This window comes from Moschus berezovskii, chromosome 27 (genome assembly GCF_049115385.1).
Source record: "Moschus berezovskii isolate FMDL1 chromosome 27, NW_MosBer_1.0, whole genome shotgun sequence".
Classification (NCBI taxonomy): Eukaryota; Metazoa; Chordata; class Mammalia; order Artiodactyla; family Moschidae; genus Moschus; species Moschus berezovskii.
Genome location: NC_142486.1, coordinates 25,704,847 through 25,725,834, shown reverse-complemented (window position 1 = coordinate 25,725,834; position 20,988 = coordinate 25,704,847). Strand labels below are relative to the sequence as shown.

Below are 20,988 nucleotides of genomic sequence, written 5' to 3'. Positions count from 1 at the left end.
ATTCTAGTAAAACACAAATGGGATGTCCTCCCAGTGCCATTTTCATCTTATGCACCTTATTCCCTTTTCAGCTGACTTTCCACACTCTTGTAATCCTTTTACATTCTGTGCCCCATTCATTCCAGTCTTTCAGTGCTGCAGTCACCTTGCGAAGCCTGTCTGCACGGAACAGCCTTCTCCTTGGCCCTCATTAATCTCTGAATGTCCTTTAACCTTTAGCTTTCCTTTGCAAAGTTTCCGATTCCCCTGAGACTGACTAGGAATCCCTGTTACATAAGCACTACCTGAAACCTAACAGTTCCTTAACTCTTACACCACTGGAGAAGCTTGTTTAACTGTGTTCTGCCAGGAGACTGTAAAGTCCAGAAGGGCAGGAGCCTGTCAGTGTTGCTTATCACTGTATTCCCATTGCCCAGAGGGCAAAAAATTATTTCCTATGACTGCCTCTTCTCACAATCGAGGTCTTTCTCTTTACTCTAGAGTGCAGTCCCCTAACTTAACCCAACACTAATTTTTCTTCAAGATTCAACTTAGAACCCATACTCCCTCTCCCATGCTGCTAAGTCACTTCAGTCGTGTCCGACTCTGTGTGACCCCATAGACAGAAGCCCACCAGGCTCCCCCGTCCCTGGGATTCTCCAGGCAAGAACACAGGAGCGGGCTGCCATTTCCTTCTCCAATGTGTGAAAGTGAAGTCGCTCAGTCGTGTCCGACCCTTAGCGACCCCACGGACTGCAGCCCACCAGGCTCCTCCATCCATGGGATTTTCTAGGCAAGAGTACTGGAGTGGCTTGCCATTGCCTTCTCCACCCTCTCCCATATGTTCTATTAAAAATCAACAATGTTTCCTTGGTTATTTTCTACAAGAGCACTAATTAAGAGTAATAACTCCAAAAGATGAACTAAATAAGGTAGTTCCAACCCTCTAAGAATTTACAATCTAGAAGAAAAGAACTGTTGGTATAAATTCCAATTAGGAATATAAAATGTTCTGTGATTTGAGGGGAAAAAAATCCTATGATTCAGTACCTTCTTTAAACTCTTACAGCACTCAGAGTACCACACTAGCTTGCACTTTAGTAGTTCTTACACTAGCTTCAATTTGTTCACTAGTTTGACTTGTCAGCATTGAAGGCAGACGTACTACATTATCTAACACCACACACCTTTCTTAGGGAAAGGAGAATGGCATGATGCTGCAAGGAGAGTGGAGGGAAAACAGAAGATGACCTTGGATCAAAATCCATTATGATTATTTAAGTAAAAACTTGGTCTTGTAACACAAAAAAGAACCCAGTAATAGAAAGGGAAGGATTCCGTAATACATTTAAAAGAATTCTGAATTTTTTAAATCTACTTAATATGCATATTACAAGTCTCATTTTTGCGCAAAGGATACTATCAAGTGAAAAGACCACTCACAAAACCAGAGAAAATACTTGCAAATCATGTATCTCTTAAGAGTCTAGTATATAAAGAACTCCTATAACCAAGCAAGAAAACAAATTTAAAAATGGGCAAAAGACCTGAATAGATACATTTCTTCAAAGATGTACATATGGCCAATTAGCACATGAAAAGTTGCTCAACTTCACTGGCAAATGCATGCTAAATCACTTCAATCGTGTCTGACTCTTTGCGACCCTAAGGACAGTAGACCACCAGGCTTCTCTGTCCTTGTGATTTCCCAGGCAAGAACACTGGAGTGGGTTGCCATTCCCTTCTCCAGGGGATCTTCCTGACCCAGCGATGGAAACCAAGCCTCTTAGGTCTCCTGCATTGGCAAGTGGGTTCTTGAACACTAGCGCCACCTGGAGGAAAATGCAAATCAAAACCACAGAGAGAAAGCACCCATTAGAAGAGACAAAAAATTTGTTAAGGGTAAATAACTAATGTTGTGAGAGGTGGAAAATTTGGAGCCCTCATACATTACTTATGAGAATGTAAAATGCTAGAAACCACTTCAGAAACAGTTTGTCATTTCCTCAAAAAGTTAAACAGAGAAATACCACAATTCAGCAAATCGACTCCAATTGACTCCCAAGTATATGCCCCAAAGAACGGAAAAGTGTCCAAACAAAAACTTACACATCAATGCCCACCACAACACTATTTACAGTAGCAAAAAGGCTGAAACTCAAATGCATATCAAACAATGAATGGATAAACAAAATGTGTAAATCTATACAATGGAAGATTACTCAGCCATACCTACCACAACATGGATGACCCTTAAAAGGCTACATATCACATGATTCCATTTATGACACATCCAGAATAGACAAATCCATAAATAAAGTAGATTTGTGGTTGCCAGGGGTTGGGAAGAGGGAAAAATTGGGAGTGATTGCTTAATTGATACTGGGTCTCGATCTGGGATGACAAGAAGCTCTGGAACTAGATGCTGGTCACGGCTGCACACACTGTGAATGTACTTAATACCACTGAATTGTAAAATGGTAAATTTTATGTGTATTTTACCACAATTTTTTCAAAACTTATCTATAACATTCTTGAAAAGACAAAAATATTGGGGGGGGGGGAAGACCAGTCATTATCAAGGACTAGGAGATGCTGACTACAAAAGGGAACAAGGAAACGGGGGTGCGGGGTGGAGGGGATGATGGAACTATTGATAGCGTGACTGTAGTGGTCATTTTTTTTTCTTTACAGTATTTTCTTTACATATTTCTTTACAGTAAAGATATAAATATAAGTAAAAGACCATCAGGCTTCCCAGGTGGCACAGTGGTAAAGAATCCACCTGCCAATGCAGGAAATGAAAGAGATGTGGGTTTGATCCCTGGGTTGAGAAGATCCCCTGGAGGAGGAAATGGCAACCCACTCCAGTATCCCTGACTGGAAAATTCAATGGACAGAGGAGCCTAGTAGGCTCCAGTCCATGGAGTCACAAAGAGTCGGACACCACTGAGCACATAAAAGGCCATTGATTTTTAATAATTTAATATTTCATGTTTTACATTGCCTACCAAATTTAGTAGTCATTTTCAATGGAAAAGCAAAAGTGTAACACTGGATACTCTCCAGTGAAATCAAAGACTGTTAGTGTCTGAATTTACCAAACGGTAAAGATTTTACCAGATTCTTTACCACTGTGTCACCTGGGAAGCCCAATGGTCTTTTACTTATTTTTATACCTTTACGGTAAAGAAATAACTATTTCCTTTATGTTTGACTTACTGAGATATAATTTACATGCCCTAGAGTTCTCTTGAGTTTTGAGGAATGCAGATAGTATTTAGCACTAACTATGGAGAAGGCAATGGCAACCCACTCCAGTACTCTTGCCTGGAAAATCCCATGGGCGGAGGAGCCTGGTAGGCTGTAGTCCATGGGGTCGCTAAGAGTCAGACACAACTTAGCGACTTCACTTTCACTTTTCACTTTCCTGTATTGGAGAAGGAAATGGCAACCCACTCCAGTGTTCTTGCCTGGAGAATCCCAGGGACGGGGGTGCCTGGTGGGCTGCCGTCTATGGGGTCACACAGAGTCGGATACGACTGAAACGACTTAGCAGCAAACTTCTCTTACTGTCTGAATTTTAAGCTTGGGAAGGATTAACATAGGCAGGGTACAGAAAAAAACCTATTCATATTGCCTACTCATTTCCAAAAAATTTTAAGGAGTCAAAGCACTCAGTTCAGTCACTTAGTCATGTCCGACTCTTTGCTTCCCCATGGACTCCAGCATGCCAGGCTTCCCTGTTCATCACCAACTCCCAGAGCTTGCTCAAACTCATGTCCATCAAATTGGTGATGCCATCCAACCATCTCATCCTCCATTGTCCCCTTCTCCTGCCTTCAATCTTTCCCAGCATCAGGGTCTTTTCCAATGAGTCAGTTCTTCTCATCAGTTGGCCAAAGTATTGCAGCTTCAGCTTCACCATCAGTCCTTCCAATGAATATTCAGGACTGATTTCCTTTAGGATTGACTAGTTTGATCTCCTTGCAGTCCAAGAGACTCTCAAGAGTCTTCTCCAACACCACAGTTCAAAAGCATCAATTTTTCACACAAGCGTCAAAGCACTATGGCGAGTAAAATTTTAAAAATCACTGCTTGAGAGAGAGGCAGGCAATCCACTTCTAATCTATTTTATGTATGTTAAGTATTATGTACTTCATCTGGCATAAATTCATATCCTACTAGGCATTAAGTATAATGATAGCTATAAAATCTAGTATGCTTTTAATCTTCAATACAAATATGAATTCAATTCTCAGTATTTAACAAAAAAAATTGTGTTAATGCTAAATAATTGTTCACCTGAAGGCTCCTGAATCTAAAGCACCACATTAATTTTACTTACTCTCAAGTTTATTTTTAACACAAGTCGGTTTACAGCCTTAAATAAAACTCTGCTCAGCTACCATTTTTGCACTGTTTATCTTCCTCTTCTGTCAGCAAGTCCTGGAAGCACTTTAGAAACATCCCATTCAGCCTGAGAAATTGCCAAGATTGAAAGGAAATCTCTTACTCCAAGACCTCCCTAGTAGAATAGGACAAAAGACTGAAAGTCTACAAAGAAGCCTGTCCCACCCCCTCATCCCCACCCAAACTCTTCAACTCAATGCCAAACATAACCCCTGAGGATAGAGAAGATTAAGGATCACTAAAGAAGGAAATGGCAGCCCACTCCAGTATTCTTGCCCAGAGAATTACTATGGACAGAGGAGCCTGGCAGGCTACAGCCCATGGGGTCGCAAGAGTCGGACATGACTTAGCGACTACACCTCCACCAAGAGATAAACACTAAAGGAATCCTGAAAGGAAAAGTCTTGAAACTAGACTGGGACTCTAATCAATGAAAAGGCAGAGTGTCTTATAAGAAATGTGTGAAACCATCTTTTAAAAGTCCTGAAAACTGAGGTTGGGGGAGGAGTGAGCAAGGTATAAACAAATCATCACTTTTTTTTTTACAGGTCAAGAAAAATTATGTGGTTGCCAAAAATCACTCATAACACATAAAGAAAACATAGTTCAGTTCAGTCGCTCAGTCGTGTCCGACTCTTTGCAACCCCATGGACTGCAGCACACCAGGCTTTCCTATCCATCACCAACTCCCGGAGTTCACTCAAATTCCTGTCCATTGAGTCGGTGATGCCATCCAACCATCTCATCCTCTGTTGTCCCCTTCTCCTCCCTCCTTCAATCTTTCCCAGCATCAGGGTCTTTTCCAATAAGTCAGTACTTCGCATCAGGAGGCCAAAGTCCTGGAGTTTCAGCTTCAAGATCAGTCCTTTCAATGACTATTCAGGACTGATTTCCTTTAGGATGGACTGGTTGGGTCTCCTGGCAGTCCAGGGGACTCTCAAGAGTCTTCCCCAACACCACAGTTTAAAAGCATCAATTCTTCAGTGCTCAGCCTTCTTTATGGTCCAATTCTCACATCCACACTGGAAAAACCACAGCTCTGACTAGACGGACCTTTGTCGGTAAAGTCAAATCTCTGCTTTTTAATATGCTGTCTAGTTTGTCTTCCAAGCTGTCTAGCTTTTCTTCCAAGGAGCTGGTGTCTTTTAATTTCATGGTTGCAATCACCATCTGCAGTGATTCTGGAGCCCAGGAAAATAAAGTCTGCCACTGTTTCCCCATCTATTTGCCATGAAGTGATGGGACCGGATGCCATAATCTTAGTTTTTTGAATGTTGAGTGTTAAGCTTAAGTATCCTCCCCTACTTAAACATAAACAAATAATGTCTCATAGATGTATCTCAAAAAACATGGACTCCTAAATCAAATAATTGGAAAATGAAGACACTTTTCACAAAAACCACATTATTCTTTTAACTGTAAAAATATTTATTAAATGAAGTCAGTTTGGGGTAGTTACTGAAACATACTAGTAAGCAGCAATCAAGAGCCAGGAAACACTGCTCCCACTGTGCTCAGAAGGAGCCAGAAATACACTGAGGTATTTAAAGTAGCCATAAGTTTGAGAAAGCTATGAAACAGTTCAAAATCATCACTTCAGCCACTTTAAACTCAAAAGACCTATACAAACTCAAAAAGCCTATACAAACCCTATTTTTCTTCTAGTACATTTTACACTAAACACACATGTATCAGATTGATTTAAGTGGTATAAAATAAAAACCTTACAATGAAAGAAAAAAATCAGTTTCTAGATATAAAGTTCCTGAGGAGACAGCATTGACCCATTCTGAGTAAATTTATAGTGCCATAATTTAAAACAGTACCAAAATTTCATGATAGCTTAATACGGTATATACATTATATAATGATACAAAATTTCATTAATTTGTATCTGTTTAGATGATATATATGGTTCTCCTTTTTTTTTTTTTTTTTACATACTTCAAACTATTACACTGGCAGAGTCAACCCTTTCCATGATTCCGCCAATCCCTTTAAAACAAACATACATACATACTAGAACAGGGGAGAGAAACACAGTACAGCATTCAACTGATGTTCTTATAATAATCAGTTCTTAAATTCCAACTGTATAATGAAAGTTAAGCAAGGTACAAACTACCTTCTAACCCACCCCGTCTGTATTTAATTCCACTGCACCTTCTCTACAATAAATGCAGTCACGAAGATTAGATTATTTTTGCTGGCCCACAATTTCAACTGGCATCAAATTCTAAGAGTGTGACTTATAAGATATAGAGAAAAACAACAAACTTAACAATTATATGAGCTTCCAGTCATATATCCTCTGTGAGACTTGACATAAATGTCCTTTATGAAATTTTTATAAGTACACACACACATACACATTGTGGTACTTAAAAGTATTAGAAGAGAAAAATGAAATTTGAACTTGAGTCTAGGTGGTACATGTGCGTAGTCAATTCTAAAACTCTTTGAGGAAGAGATAAAAGAGGGACTTTCTTTAAAATTCCTAATTTGATTCAGATGTGGCAACATAAGTATCATTTGTATAGCACTTGACAGTTTTGAAAGTAATTTCCCAACTTTATCTTTAACCCACACAACCCTATTATCTTAGGAAAAGCAAGAATTACCTCCTAAGGGACAGCTGGTAATGTCAGTACAAAAGACCTCTATCTTCTCATGCTTAGTACACTGCTGCTTTCATGACACCAGCCTCTCAAGACAAATATTTGTAAAGAAAAAAAACTAAAAATACACACATTCTTAAAAACAAATATATCTTAGAGAAGAATCTAAAACACTCTCATTCTATTTTTAACTCCTCCAATGTAACTGTACTAAGACAAGTGGATTTTTAAATAGACTAAAAGAGGGGGGAGAAGAGCACTGTGGTATAAGGTTTATATCTTCAATAAGATTACAATAAAAACACAGGGAATACTAGCATTATAGAAGCTATGCAAGATAGACCACTTTAGCTAAATAAAAGGGCATAATCTTTATTAAGCACAAATTTATCTTTAATTCCAGTATTTTCAAAAAAAGAAACAAGATACCATATATTAAAACAATCTCAATATTTCAAATAAGGATAATTAATCATTTCTAACAGTCAAAAGTCTAACTCAAGTCCTACAAAAACAATACAAACGGTGCCTCAAGGTAGATTTCTCTATAAACCAGACTAATGAAGACACTAAATCCGAAGTTTCATTACCTTACTTTTGGGAAACCATTTTCATTTTTCTTTACATTTATCAAAAGAATAGAAGGACAGCAAGAAAATCAATCTTTTTAGAAAAGAAAATCCAAGATGTGCTTTCTTTCTGATTAAATACGTACTAATTCATCTTTACCATACTATGTGATACTGGTAATCATCTTTGAATCTTTTTAGTCATCTAATCAGAAGAGAGTCCCACTATACAGAGGACAGAAAAAAGTCTGACATCTTTCCTCAAATTAATAATTTTTCTGCTTAATTTCTGACAAATTGCAGGAAGTCAACATACACTCTGTCATTAGGGCAAAGAGTCTGAATTTTCAGCATTAGAATCAAAGCAAAGAGACTAGAAATAAAGTGATATAATTCAGACAAGGATTCCAGGGCTCATGTTATCAGGAATATAAACTACGAAGACCTTCAATAAACGGAAATAGCAAAAGTCATGAGTTGTTTCAAAGAACTAAATATTCCAAGTTGAAAATTAAAATTCCAATCACACACACATCTTTTAAAATCAGATTAAAATACTAAAAAGAAAATTTTTCAGTTAAATTTAAATAAGAGAAGTTTTTTAATTCAAAGAACTTTAGCAGTAAAAAAGTAAAATTGTTGTCATTGCTGTCAAATATGGAGGAAAAACTAAAATATATCACTATATAGTCCAAGACATGCTTACTATTGAAGCCTCTTGACTAATTGGCAGGAAGGTATTAATAGATACCACCCAAAAATAAATATATAGTAAATACTAAGCTTAACATTTTTAAAATCTGCATAAATATACATATAATTCAGCCACTGCAGAGCCTGCAATAACTTTCTCATGGACCTATAAGAGCACTGTCAAGGTTCTTTACTGATTAAAAAAGGTAAAGGAAAAAAAAGTAATGCCTTTCCTAATTTAAAAAAAAAGATACAGCATAATTTAGGAAACTCCATATCAAAAAGCAAATTACAATTCTGATATCAGAAACTCCTTTTTTTTCGCCTCCAGGCTCATGGGATCTTAGTTCCCCTACCAGTGTTCGAACCCAAGCCCCAACTATGAAAGAGCTGAGCCCTAACCACTGAACCGCCAGGAAATTTCCTGGAAACTCCTCTTTTGAAAAAGATTTTAATAAACACAAAGTCTGTAAAAGGTTTTTACATAATAAACATGAGATTCCAGACATACTATGAATAGCAACATTAACTTCCAAAGGAATGATTTCTAACTGGGATACAATCTGCTTTTTAAAGGGTGTGAAGATTACTATGAAAGAAACTTGTTGACCTTGGAAATCTGGGGTTTCAGTGATTCCCCAATCAGTAGGCATACAACTGGCAAGAGGTTTGTTTTCTCAGGCATTCTAAAGGAAGGCCAAAAGAGGCTCAACCCAGTGCTTAACTTTTTCGTGATTAGACTATTTAAATAATGTACAAACAGATACAACAGATATGGGATAAACTGTCAGTGTGTAAACTAATTTGAAACACGTTGAGCAGACTTCCCTGGTGGTCCAGTGGCTAAGGCTATACACTCCCAATGCAGAAGCCCCGTGTTCAACCCCTGATTGGGGTACTAGATTCCACACGCAACAACTAAGATCCAGGACAGCCGAATGAATAAACATTTTTTAAAATAAATATGTGAGCAAAGTATTTCTTCAAGATGGATAAAACTCCATGGCCCTAGTTTGATCTGGCCACCTCAGCCCACTAAAACACTGTCCCTTTGAACTTGTTCAATCAACTTAATGAAGTTGCTGCCTCAGGCTAACCAGGCTACTGTATAAGGAACAGTTTCCCTCAAAATGTCTCCTACAGTAACAGTGTTCTAAGCCCTGACGTGAACTCTGAACACAAAAATAAACTTGCAGAATTCCACTTTCACATATTTAGATGAGAAAGAACACTCAGGTTTAGAGCATTTACTATTTATTGATGCAGTAGTAGGGAAGGAGGGATACAGAGGGAAAACCATTATGGAGAAGATACACAAAAAAACTCATATAGTGAGTATTATTAGAAAAGTTATTAGAGAAGACTGCTGCTTCTCACTGAGGGGGTGGCAATTAGGCTGAAACAGCATGAAAACACCCAGGTCAGGCACTCTGAGAAGAGCAATCTATGTGGTAGTGACAACCAAGAACAGGACATTCAAAGGCCCTAAATAAGGTAGAAATTAGTCTGGGGAGTGCTTTGCGGCAAGTACACAGAAGCAGCAGAGAAAATAACTCACACTCAGCCCTAGGGGAATTAAACTAGTTGTGGGAACAACAACAACAAAAAAAGATTGAAGTACATGGCACAGTTAGCTTTCACTGTAGATCTATAGCAAGATTTGGAAAGAAGGCGTAAGGAGGGCAGAGGCAGGGTAAGGATCTTAGAAAGTGAAAAGTGAAGTCACTCAGTCGTGTCCGACTCTTCGTGACCCCATGGACTGCAGCCTACCAGGCTCCTCCGTCCATGGGATTTTCCAGGCAAGAGTACTGGAGTGGGGTGCCATTGCGAAGCACAATGCTTACATTAGAGCACGAGAAACAGAGCTACCAACAGTAGGTGTAAGAGGCCACAGAGAGGTTTGTGAACCTGTACCTCACAGGAATAAGTTCAGCCAACAAACTTAGAAGAGCTCCTCTGTGTCCAGGACTCAAATGCCTGAAAAGGTTAACAGTAGATCCTCACACAGAGTCAGACACGACTGAAGTGACTTAGCAGCAGCAGCAGCAGCAGATCCATCTGAAACTACTTTCACAAAGCTCTTCAAAGATCCCAAGTTTGTTTACAGCAAAAGAGGAATAACAGAAATATGTTGAAGATAATAAGGTTATCAATCTGCAGAAACCATAAGTTGGTAATAAATTACAAGATAATATTCAAAGATTTCCTTTCTATAATAACTTTAAGGCAAGATCCACGTGTACAGTCTGCCAAGGTTCTGTTTTGGTTTGGTCTGCTGGTGAGGGTGGGACAAGGTGCAGTGGGAAGGGAAGTTATCCAGCTGCAAAGTCATTGTGTATCTGTATCTTGATCAGGGTCATGGTTACACAGGTGTACGCATTTGTGAAATTCACCAAATCTACACATGAATAAATTTTCTCTCAAAAAAGTAACAAGTTAAAAAAAACATCTCAAAAAAGAATTCAACTAAGAGAGGAAAAGTACAATCAACTAATACAAGATGGAGCAGAACATAATAAAAACATACATGGTCCTGTGGTTAAGACTCTGCCTTACAATACAGGTGACTAAGACCCCAGGTGCCACAGAGCAACCAAGTCAATGCGCCACAACTAGAGACCCCATACCCTGCAGCTACTGAGCCCATGAGCTATAAGTAGACAATCCATGTGCCACAATGAAAGATTACGCATGATGCAAGGAAGATCCTGCACACCACAACTAAGACCCAATGCAGCCAAATAAATAAATATATTTTTTTAACGTACACACACCTGAAACTAATATGCTGTACGTCAATCATACCTCAATTTTTTAAAAGCCAAGAAAAACACAAATATCTCCATAAAAATTTAAGAGGTTATACTCTACATTAAAAAAATTAATAAGTTAAATCACAAAATGTCTGCAATCTTCACTGTTAGACCACTATACAAGAGAGAATATGGTTTACTTTGTAGTCCCCAACATAAAATTTAAGACAAAATTAAAGAAAATTTTAAGACAACCAAAGACAGGTAACCAAAAAAACAATATGAAAAGATACCAAACAAATGACAGCTTGTGTGAATCCATAAAGGGAGGTCCACTGAAAACTGTCTCAGGGATTTATTTTAGGTTTCACTATTAGGATTGGCAAAGAAATACAAATAAGCAAGTACCAAGCAACGAAGGCAGGAAAGCCTAAATTTAAAAGTTGTGAGAACTCAATATTCACAAAAAACATCAACCACACTCTATTTTATGTATATGATCATTCCATACAACGTAAGTGCCCTAACCTGAACTGAATTGTGAGCAGGTTTAAGTATCATTTTAGTGATCACCCTCAATCAACACCAAATAACAAATGAGGTGCTTTTGTTTTTGAAAATTCCATATATTGAGCTGAATAATTTTGTCTGAATTTAAACCATGAATTATAAACATTATTCAGGTCCTTAACAGTCTCTGCCTAGTGTTCAACTGCCTCCTACTGTGGTTACACTTACATACACACATACACCTCAATAATCCTCAATTATGCCACTTCCATGCTGGTAAAACTTCAACGGCTCCCTAAAGTCTTTCCCAACACATTTCCAATATGATTCAAGAGCCACAATACAGCCCCACTCCAGCTCATAAGCTTCATTTCTTATTTGTATCACATTTCACAAATACCCCATCCTTCTAACCAATCTGGGAATTTTTTTTTTTTTAAATCAAGGACAGCCTGCATTTTGCAATTACCTACCTTCTTCTATTTTTGAGATCCCCTCCAAATTTACTGTCAAAATAGAACAGACGAATTTCATGGCCTCACCATCCCCCACTCAACTGCATAGCTTTCCCTCCTCTGACTCTCCAGGTTTTAAACTGTAAATCACATACAAAAAGAATTATACCAAGAATTGTATCACAATTAATACCCATAAAATGCTCTACCTTTTACAAAGCCCTTTCTTATCTCCCATACCAACCAACAACCTCCTTAACGACCGTGGCTCTATTAGTTATAAAAATCCCTACAGCATCGCTATTTTCTGAAGCAGAATATTTTCACTGAATTAGAATATTTCACAGTTTCTGTCTCTTAATATTTAAAAAACTGTTCAGTTATACTCCCATCTTAAAAAAGGACCAAAAAAGAAGAGGGAGAAGGGTTCAGCTTAAAGATACAATTATTTCATAAGAAATATATTTTATTCTATAATGAAAAAATAAACTTTTCCCCTAAATTAAACACCCATACATAATCTCTGAAGCTCCTTAATGTCCTTGAAAAAATGTGGTACTGAACTGGAAATCTTTAAATTCTGTCCAGCTAAAGCTCTATTTACAGTTGTAAAATGTACTTCACTGTATTATGCATCTATGGATATCTGACAGTACAGGTTCATAAAAGGCTGAAACAGACAACCCGTTTCAAAAAATCCAGCTTCTCACAATGCCAGACATACTAGTTTCTGGCTTTTCTATCTTCACAGGCCTCTTCCCTATCTTCTGGTCTGTGACAATAGAGAATGAAGCTATTTGTACTATGAGAACTTCAATCTGTCTACATTTTACCAAAAGTGGAAGCTGTTTTTAACATACAGTTTCATCTTTTTAGAATTGTAGAAAGATCTTAAGTTTGAGCACAGTAAGACACCAATACATATCTGTTAAAGTCTTAAGACCCCCCAAGTGTGGACGTAAAATTATGTGTTTTGGGTTGACCTGAATGCTTCCTCTTGTTTGTTGAACTAATCTGTATTTGACTCCAATGTCAAATTAATCTTGTCATCTGGTGTATCAAAATGAACAATGTAATTATACACCGAATTTTTTTTTTCCTGGCTGTACCGCAAAGTATGCAGGATCTTAATTCCCTGACCAGAGATGGAACCCATACTCCCTGTAGTGGAAGCCCAGAGTCTTAATCACTGAACCACGAGAAGAGTCCTATATACACTTAATTTTTAAACAAATCATTCTGATCTCTATCTTGACTGGTATACTTCGAAGACTACTTTCCAAAATAAAGCCAAGAAAAGGAGAGACTGGTCAGTGGCAATAAGACCACTCATTTGTCTAGTCATTCTTAAATGTTAAAGAAGAGTACAGTAAATGAACCCTATAAGCCACAGCTATAAAAATGCTTTCTGCTAAGATGTATGCTTTTAGCAAAGGTGGGCTTGCTCTGTTACCACATGACACAAGTCTAGTCAGCCACCTGGAACACTTCCTGTCAACATGTATGAAGTATCATGTGTGGCCATCACTAACTCAAGTTTCCAGACTGACAAACACTGAAAAGAAACCAACCAAAAGTCGCCTTTTTAAAATCTGCTTTTTAAAAAGCCTAAATTAAGGGAAAGAGAACCAAAATAATCAGAGGAGGACTGGCACAGAAAGGCAAATAATTTTTTTTAACCAAAATGATTCTGATGAACCGTAAGGAATCTGCTTGCATTTGAAGGTGCTGAGAGAAACGAACCCCCTTTAAAACAAGGGGGAAAACTGACCTCCATTCTCTCAGTTAACTGGAGTCTGTCACCTTTCTAAAGTGAAGAGGGAACAGAATAACAACAACCTCAAATTTAACTCATGAAAATTTATGACTTGGCGAACACCTGAGTTTTGTTTTTTTTTTATTGGCTATTTAACAAAACAACTAGGCAAACGTGCAAAGAAATCAAGTTTTGCTATGATATACTGTCAGTACTTTTCTGTTCTCTCCTCTGAAAAAGTCAAGTATTTCCAACATCCTAATCAACTCATGAGCTGTTAAGGTGTCTCAGTGGTTAAAAAAAAAAAGAAAATCCGACCACCAATACAGAAGACATGGGTTTGTTCCCTCAGTAAGGAAGATCCCTTGGAGAAGGAAATGGCAACTCATCCCAGTATTCTTGCCTGGGAAATCCAACGGACAGAATAGCCTGGCTATTAATACAGTCCCTGGGGTCGCAAAGGAGTGGGGACTAAACAAGAATCAACTGTAACCTAGGCAGTAAGTTCTGAGACTTTATAACAGAGCACAGCTTCAAAGAATACACAGCCTACCCGACATACAGCCAAGAAATACAGTATTTAAAAGAAGAAAATATGAATAAAGTTAATAACCCATGTATATATTCCATAACTATAAGTCACCCTGCTTCATATCAGTCAAATGAAGCCAGGTGATCTCAACCCATAGCTGCAACTACGCTACTGCATTTATTCAGAGCCACAAGCTACACTTTATTCTTTTCCAGAAACTCTAGGACTATTTGTGAAGGGCACTTTATTTAGTCATCTAAAGGGACATTCTTTTACACATGCTTAACACAGTACTGAAAAATAATGGAAAATCTGTCAAAGACCTCTCAAATATCAAATCATGCTCATTTATCATGTAGTCAACAGGTGAAAAAAAAATTAAACTTACACATTACAACAAGCATATAAAACAACTAAGAATGTCAGTTACAGATTTTTTTTTTAAAAAATACCAAACTAGTTAACTGATTTTATGTGAAGCATGCACAAACCCTAAGTGGCAAAGGAAGAGTAAAACTATGCTTTCTAAACTTTTTAAATTACTTAACATCTCAATTCTAGGCTCAAGTATTAAGACTTTTAAAATCACCTGTTCTCAACAGACACAGGATTTGGAAAGGCATATTAAACAGAATAAGATGTGTACCACTCATTTGCCAAAAGATTATTTTTATTTTTCTATCAAGTCTTAAGTGTTACATTCTGACATCTTACTAATTTCCAAACACTGCTGGAATTACACGTACCATTAAGAAGCAAAAGTCATCCCAACAACGTGTGTGTCTAACATTTACCTGCCGAGTTCCTGGGTAATCATAACACACGTGTGTGTCAAAGTATGAAAGCACAATGAATCAACTAACCCTAAAATATTACATACGTTTAGGGAGTTCTTCTAGGCACTGGGCGAAGTTCCAATAGCCTATTACAAGCACTTATTCAGTACGAAAGGTAAGAATAAATCAGTCCTAAATAAGGTAGAACTACCCCATGATTAATCAGAAAGCCATGAAAATTAATTTTTTTTTTTTTCAGCCAATGCTTCTCAAGCAGTTCCCTGGTGGCCTACTGGTAAGGATTCCCGGCTTTCACTACCCAGGCCCAGGTTCGATGCCTAGTAGGGCAGCTGAGATCCTGCAACCAGCGTAGGGAGGCCAAAAAGAAACAGAGAAAAAACAAACAAAAAAAATAGTCGATTTTCCAAATACCCACTTCCAACTAGGCCCCAAACCTTTCTAAAATCAAACCAAATTCTCTACTCCTCTAAACGAGTGTCCGCTCAAGTGTCCAGGTAGGAACTGCTCTCCGCCCAAGTAACTGCCCCTGCACTTCACTCTTCAGTACCAGGGTCGGTGGGTCCCCATTAACACAGTCACAATCTCGTCTCACGCTCCACAACTACCCTGTTGTCAGAGTAAAGACTCGGGAGTGTTGGGTGTTTTTTTTTTTTTTTTAAGATTAACACGTGGGGGGGGCTCACAATAGAGATCGCTGTTAAGGAAAAATCTTTCACATGGGGGCTGAGCGGGTGAGGGATCAGTGAAGTTAATGGATAAACAGAACGGGTCCAATACTCTCAGGATCCCTCAAACTCAACGCACAACTTGAGGGGAAGGTGGTGTAAGTCAACCCACCCCCACAACCTGGTCCCCCTTCCCTCACCCTCCTGAACCCAATTCCTAGGCCGGTGACTTCTCCCGGAGCCCCGGGTTCTCCACTCCAGCCCCCGAACTGAAGCGCAGGGACAGGGGAGGCATTTAGGCCTCGCCTCCCAGCGGCCTTCCTCCCCGGGCCGGGGCGGGAGGGGACCCAGGAAGCCGCGCCCGGTTCTCGGTGGGGGGGGCGGGGGTGTGGAGAGCCTAGGCCGCGCCTCCCACCCCGGCGGTCCTAGGCCTCGGCCCGCCCGAGGCGGGGCCCGGGGTCGCGGCGGCGGCGGGCTGGGCGCCGGCTCACCTACCTGGGTTGCCAGTCATTCCAGCTCCGCGGGTACTTGGTGCCGCCGCCGCCGCTGCTCAGCCGAGACCCCGGGGCTCTGCGGCTCATTACCTTCCCCGACACGACATGGCCAAGCGCCGCCGCCCGAAGAAGCGCGAGTCGCCGCCCGAACCGGCCGCCGCCGACACTCCGCTCCGGCCCGGGGCTGAGGAGGAAGCCGAGCAGCAGCAGCAGCAGGAGGAGGCGGCGGAGGGCGGGGGAGGCGGACGGCCGTTCCGGGTTCCGCCTGAGCCCGCAGCGCAGGACGAGGAGGCGGGAGTGCCGCGGCGCGAGGGAGGCGGGGGAAGGGGAGGCGACTTCCCTTCCAGGGCCGTCCGCGGCCCGCGACGCCCGGGCACAGGAGGAGGAGGACAGCGAGGAGGAGGCGGTGGCGACGGCGCCCCACGCTCACACAGCCACGGCTTCCCCGCCTCCCGGCTCCGCCCGCCGCGCCGCCGCTGCCGCTCGGCATGCTGGGAGAGAGGGGCGGTGCCGGCGCCCGCCGGGCCAGGGCAGAGGGGCGGGGCCAGATCCGAAGGGCGGGGCCCGGGGCGGGGCCGGCGCGGCGAGCCGAAGGTCCTCCTGCTCCCTGCGCTAGTCGCCGCTCTCCGCGGACCGCGCCGAAGTCCAGCCCCGCCGCGGGGGATCACGGGAGAGGGGATCTCCGCCGCCACCCCCACACGCACATCCTCCCACTTACGCCCGGGAAAGCACCTGACCGGCTGAGGGCCGGGCAGTCAGGTGTAAACCCGCAACCAGTCAAGAACCTGCGGTGCCCTTGACGGGGTTGGGGGAGCGAGGGGGCGCGCGTGCATATACACACACACACGTGCCATGAGGGTTCACCTGTGTCCACGTTCCTCACCTCCTGCGGTAAAAGGTGGAAATTTTTAAAAAACGGGTTGATCTCCATCTACCCTTCCTCTACCAGAAATGTGCCCATAGAGTCCTGACACCCTGACCGTTTCTTCTCATTCCAAAAAAAGGAAAAGCTAATTACTGACGAGCACCAACCCCGATCCCCTGAAACGTGAAATATGCTTTATCTTCTCACGGTAACACTTGCCCACTTTCCCCGCCGAAAAGAGACTGGAGAGTGCGGGGGGCGGTGGAAACAGCCTAAGCACTCTCTCCTCCATCGTGACAATCCTCCGAAAGTCTTCAGTAAATCATTTGATACGTAATGCGAATGCCATGTCGGAGAAGGCAATGGCGAGCCACTCCAGTACTCTTGCCTAGAAAATCCCATGGACGGAGGAGCCTGGTAGGCTGCAGTCCGTGGGGTCGCTAAGGGTCAGACACGACTGAGCGACTTCACTTTCACTTTTCACTTTCACACATTGGAGAAGGAAATGGCAACCCACTCCAGTGTTCTTGCCTGGAGAATCCCAGGGACGGGGGAGCCTGGTGGGCTTCCCTCTATGGGGTCGCACAGAGTCGGACACGACTGAAGTGACTTAGCAGCAGCAGCAGCAGCGAATGCCATGTACAATAAAATTTCAGCAAGGTGCACATCAGACAGGTAACAGGAGTTAACGTTTGGGGAGGTTATTCAAATGGATCTTACCCCTGTCTGCACAGAGGGTCTTAACCTATTTTATGTTGCAAGAGGAAAGTCTATTTATTGCTTGTGTGATTAAAAATGGTTACCAAACATACTTGAGATTATGAGATGTTACTCATCGTCTTTCCGCTCCTTCCTTATGCCCACCAACCCTTCATAAAGGTATGATCCTACCAGTTATTGAGGATGGAAAGTTAGATTTTCAAATGCACTTTCTCACCCCCGCCCCTGCCCCTACTCCACCCATCCAGGAAAAAGGAAACTCCTCTGAACTGGGGCTGTTTGACTCAACCCAGAAATTCCCACTAGGTCAGACCTAAGTATGGTCACCCACATGCGTAAAAAAAAGTGTTGTTTTTTTTTTTAATAAAATGCCTGTGTGACAAGAAATACATCTGGAAATTTGCCCTGGGTTCCCCCATACTTGCTTGAGGAAGGATCCCGCTTTTGTAAAGGGGGCACTACTCAACCCCTGTCCTCAAGGAATTCTGGAAGTAGGGGTCAGAGAGATAAACTATTCAATATTATTAAAAAATAGCTAAAATTGCTGTTTGTTCAATCTTCCTTCTCTCCACCATCCTGCAAGCCTGTCTCACAGTCTGACTAAAAAAGCCCCCTCGCCCAAAGCCTTTTCTTAATTCTAAATTTTGAGGATTCCTTGTAGCTGTTTTCCTCAGATTGTTTTCTTTTTGTGCTCCAGGTGAGTTCCCACTCTCCTCCTCTGGGACTCTCAGACCCCTGAGCAAATGGCTGATGTAGCCAATTAATCATGTTGATTTCCTTCAACAGTTGATTGCAACAGTGGTGCAGTGACCAAATTATGTCAGTTGTTCAAATTCCAAAATGATTTCCAAAAGACTAATCAGTACCTTAGAACCCTGAGAAAAATTTCAGGAGTCCTCTAACCTTTTCAAATTACAGAACACCAGCAGCGTAATTCAAGGAAGGGCTCTGGGATCAAATTCCAACTCTGTGTAAAAGCTCGGAGTGGGGGGGGGGGGGGGCGGGGAGTGGAGGCTGAGTGCCCCAGTTTCTCATCTGTAAAATATAGATGATAATATTAACACTGACCTCTTCAGGATGTTGAGAGGGTTAATTGTGATCTTGCATGTAAACTGCTTTTCACGGTGTCTGTCTCTTGGTAAGCCATCAAAAAATTTTAGCTAAAAATCAGATCCTCCACATCTCTGAAGCACATGGCTATTTGGATAATATATGACCAGTGAAGAATGAGTAAAAAAAAAAGTAGCTGGCAGGGGTTGTGCCCAGTTGCTCAACTGCTTTTTATTTATCATTTTCTTCCCCTACTGTTTACATAGAAATGATTAACCCTCAAAAACAGTGTTGATACAGAGGAGGTGCAAGGACGTAGGTGAGTGTCATTTAGCAGCAACTTCCTGGAAAGCAATTTAAGAGTATGTATCTAAGACTTAAAATGAATTCCCTTTCCTCCTAGGAGATTCCTCTCCTAGGACTCTATCCTAAGAAGATATGCGACACTGAAAAGTTATTTTCTTCAAATAAAGATCAGATCACGTGACCATCCTGGTTAAAACACATCAATAGCTTCCCATTCTCTAGATAAAATCTAGACTCATCATTACTAAGAGCCTGTAAAAACTGGCTTCTCCTGCATTGCAAACATCCCAGGGCTGCTCATACCCGTGAACAGGATCCTAATGATGGTTCTAAATTTCTTCTTCATAGTAAAATCCTCTCACCTAGGCTGTATCCCAGTTTAAAAAAATCAGAATCTCTAAATGTAGACTCAGGCATTAATATTTTTAAGACTTCCCCAGAGGATTCTAATATGCACACAAGACTGAGAAACACCATTTTTGAGCACCTAAGGGTCGCGGAGAGTCGGACACGACTGAGCGACTGAACTGAACTGAACTGAACTGAAGAACTGAAAACGCTATTTGGGACTCCTTACATGTTGGTTCCTTGGAAGGAAAGTTATGACCAACCTTGATAGTATTTTAAAAAGCAGAGACATTACTTTGCCAACCAAGGTCCGTCTAGTCAAGGCAATGGTTTTTCCCATGGTCATGTGAAGAAAGCTGATCGCCGAAGAATTGATGCTTTTGAACTGTGGTGTTGGAGAAGACTCTTGAGAGTCCCTTATACTGCAAGGAGATCCAACCAGTCCATTCTAAAGGAGATCAATCCTGGGTGTTCATTGGAGGGACTGATGCTAAAGCTGAAACTCCAATACTTTGGCCACCTCATGCTACGAGTTGACTCACTGGAAAAGACTCTGATGCTGGGAAAGGTTGGGGGCGGGAGGAGAAGGGGACGACGGAGAATGAGATGGCTGGATGGCATCACCGACTCTGTGGACATGAGTTTGAATGTACTCCGGGAGTTGGTGATGGACAGGGAGGCCTGGCGTGCTGTGATTCATGAGGTTGCGGAGAGTCGGACACGACTGAGCAACTGAACTGAACTGAACTGAACATGTTGGTTATAAGAATTCTAAACCACTGGGAAAGAAAGACTTAAAACCTCAGTTTTCCCACGATGACTACTTGGATACTTAAAAATACATATACATCAAATATGATCAATGTTCTAAACTTTCCAAATTTTTTCTCACTTCTTTGGTGGTTTGGCTTCTCTGGTTCCATTCAGTTCAGTTCAGTTCAGTCACTCAGTCGTTAGCACTTTTTAAATCCACTCCAAACACAGAGACAATTTCTGTTCCTGAAACATCGTCTGCAATAATATTTATTATCTGTCTCACCCTTAGGGTACAAACTCTCTGAGATTCAAGCTCATACCTGTCTCACCTCTACCTCCTCTATCCCCAGCCAACAGCACAGCACTTGACTTAGAGTAAATAAACACTCAAAAACAGTTGTTAGTGGAAGGAATGAAATGGAAATCAACTAAGATATGAACCAAATTCAGTTCAGGCTCACAGTCATGTCTCTTTGCATATCTTCAGTCATACAACCCATGGACTGCAGCATGCCAGACTTCCCTGCCCATCACCAACTCCTGGAGCTTCCTCAAACTCCTATCCATAGAGTTAGTGATGCCATCCAACCATTTCATCCTCTGTCATCCACTTCTCCTCCTGCTTAAAGGTTGACCTTTCCCAGCATCAAGGTCTTTTCTCATGAGTCAGTTCTTCACATCAGGTGGCCAAAGTATTGGAGCTTCAGCT

General features: G+C 41.3%; 1 protein-coding gene across 1 annotated transcript in view; it reads right to left on the bottom strand.

Moving 5' to 3' along the window:
• Positions 1-16,464, bottom strand: part of SMG1 (SMG1 nonsense mediated mRNA decay associated PI3K related kinase) — a 95,557-nt gene extending 79,093 nt beyond the window's left edge. The window contains exon 1 of the mRNA XM_088833117.1: positions 16,236-16,464. Coding sequence (XP_088689243.1) covers positions 16,236-16,321 — 86 coding nt within the window. The 5' untranslated portion in view covers positions 16,322-16,464. The remainder of the gene's footprint in view (positions 1-16,235) is intronic.
• Positions 16,465-20,988: the final 4,524 nt, after the last annotated feature.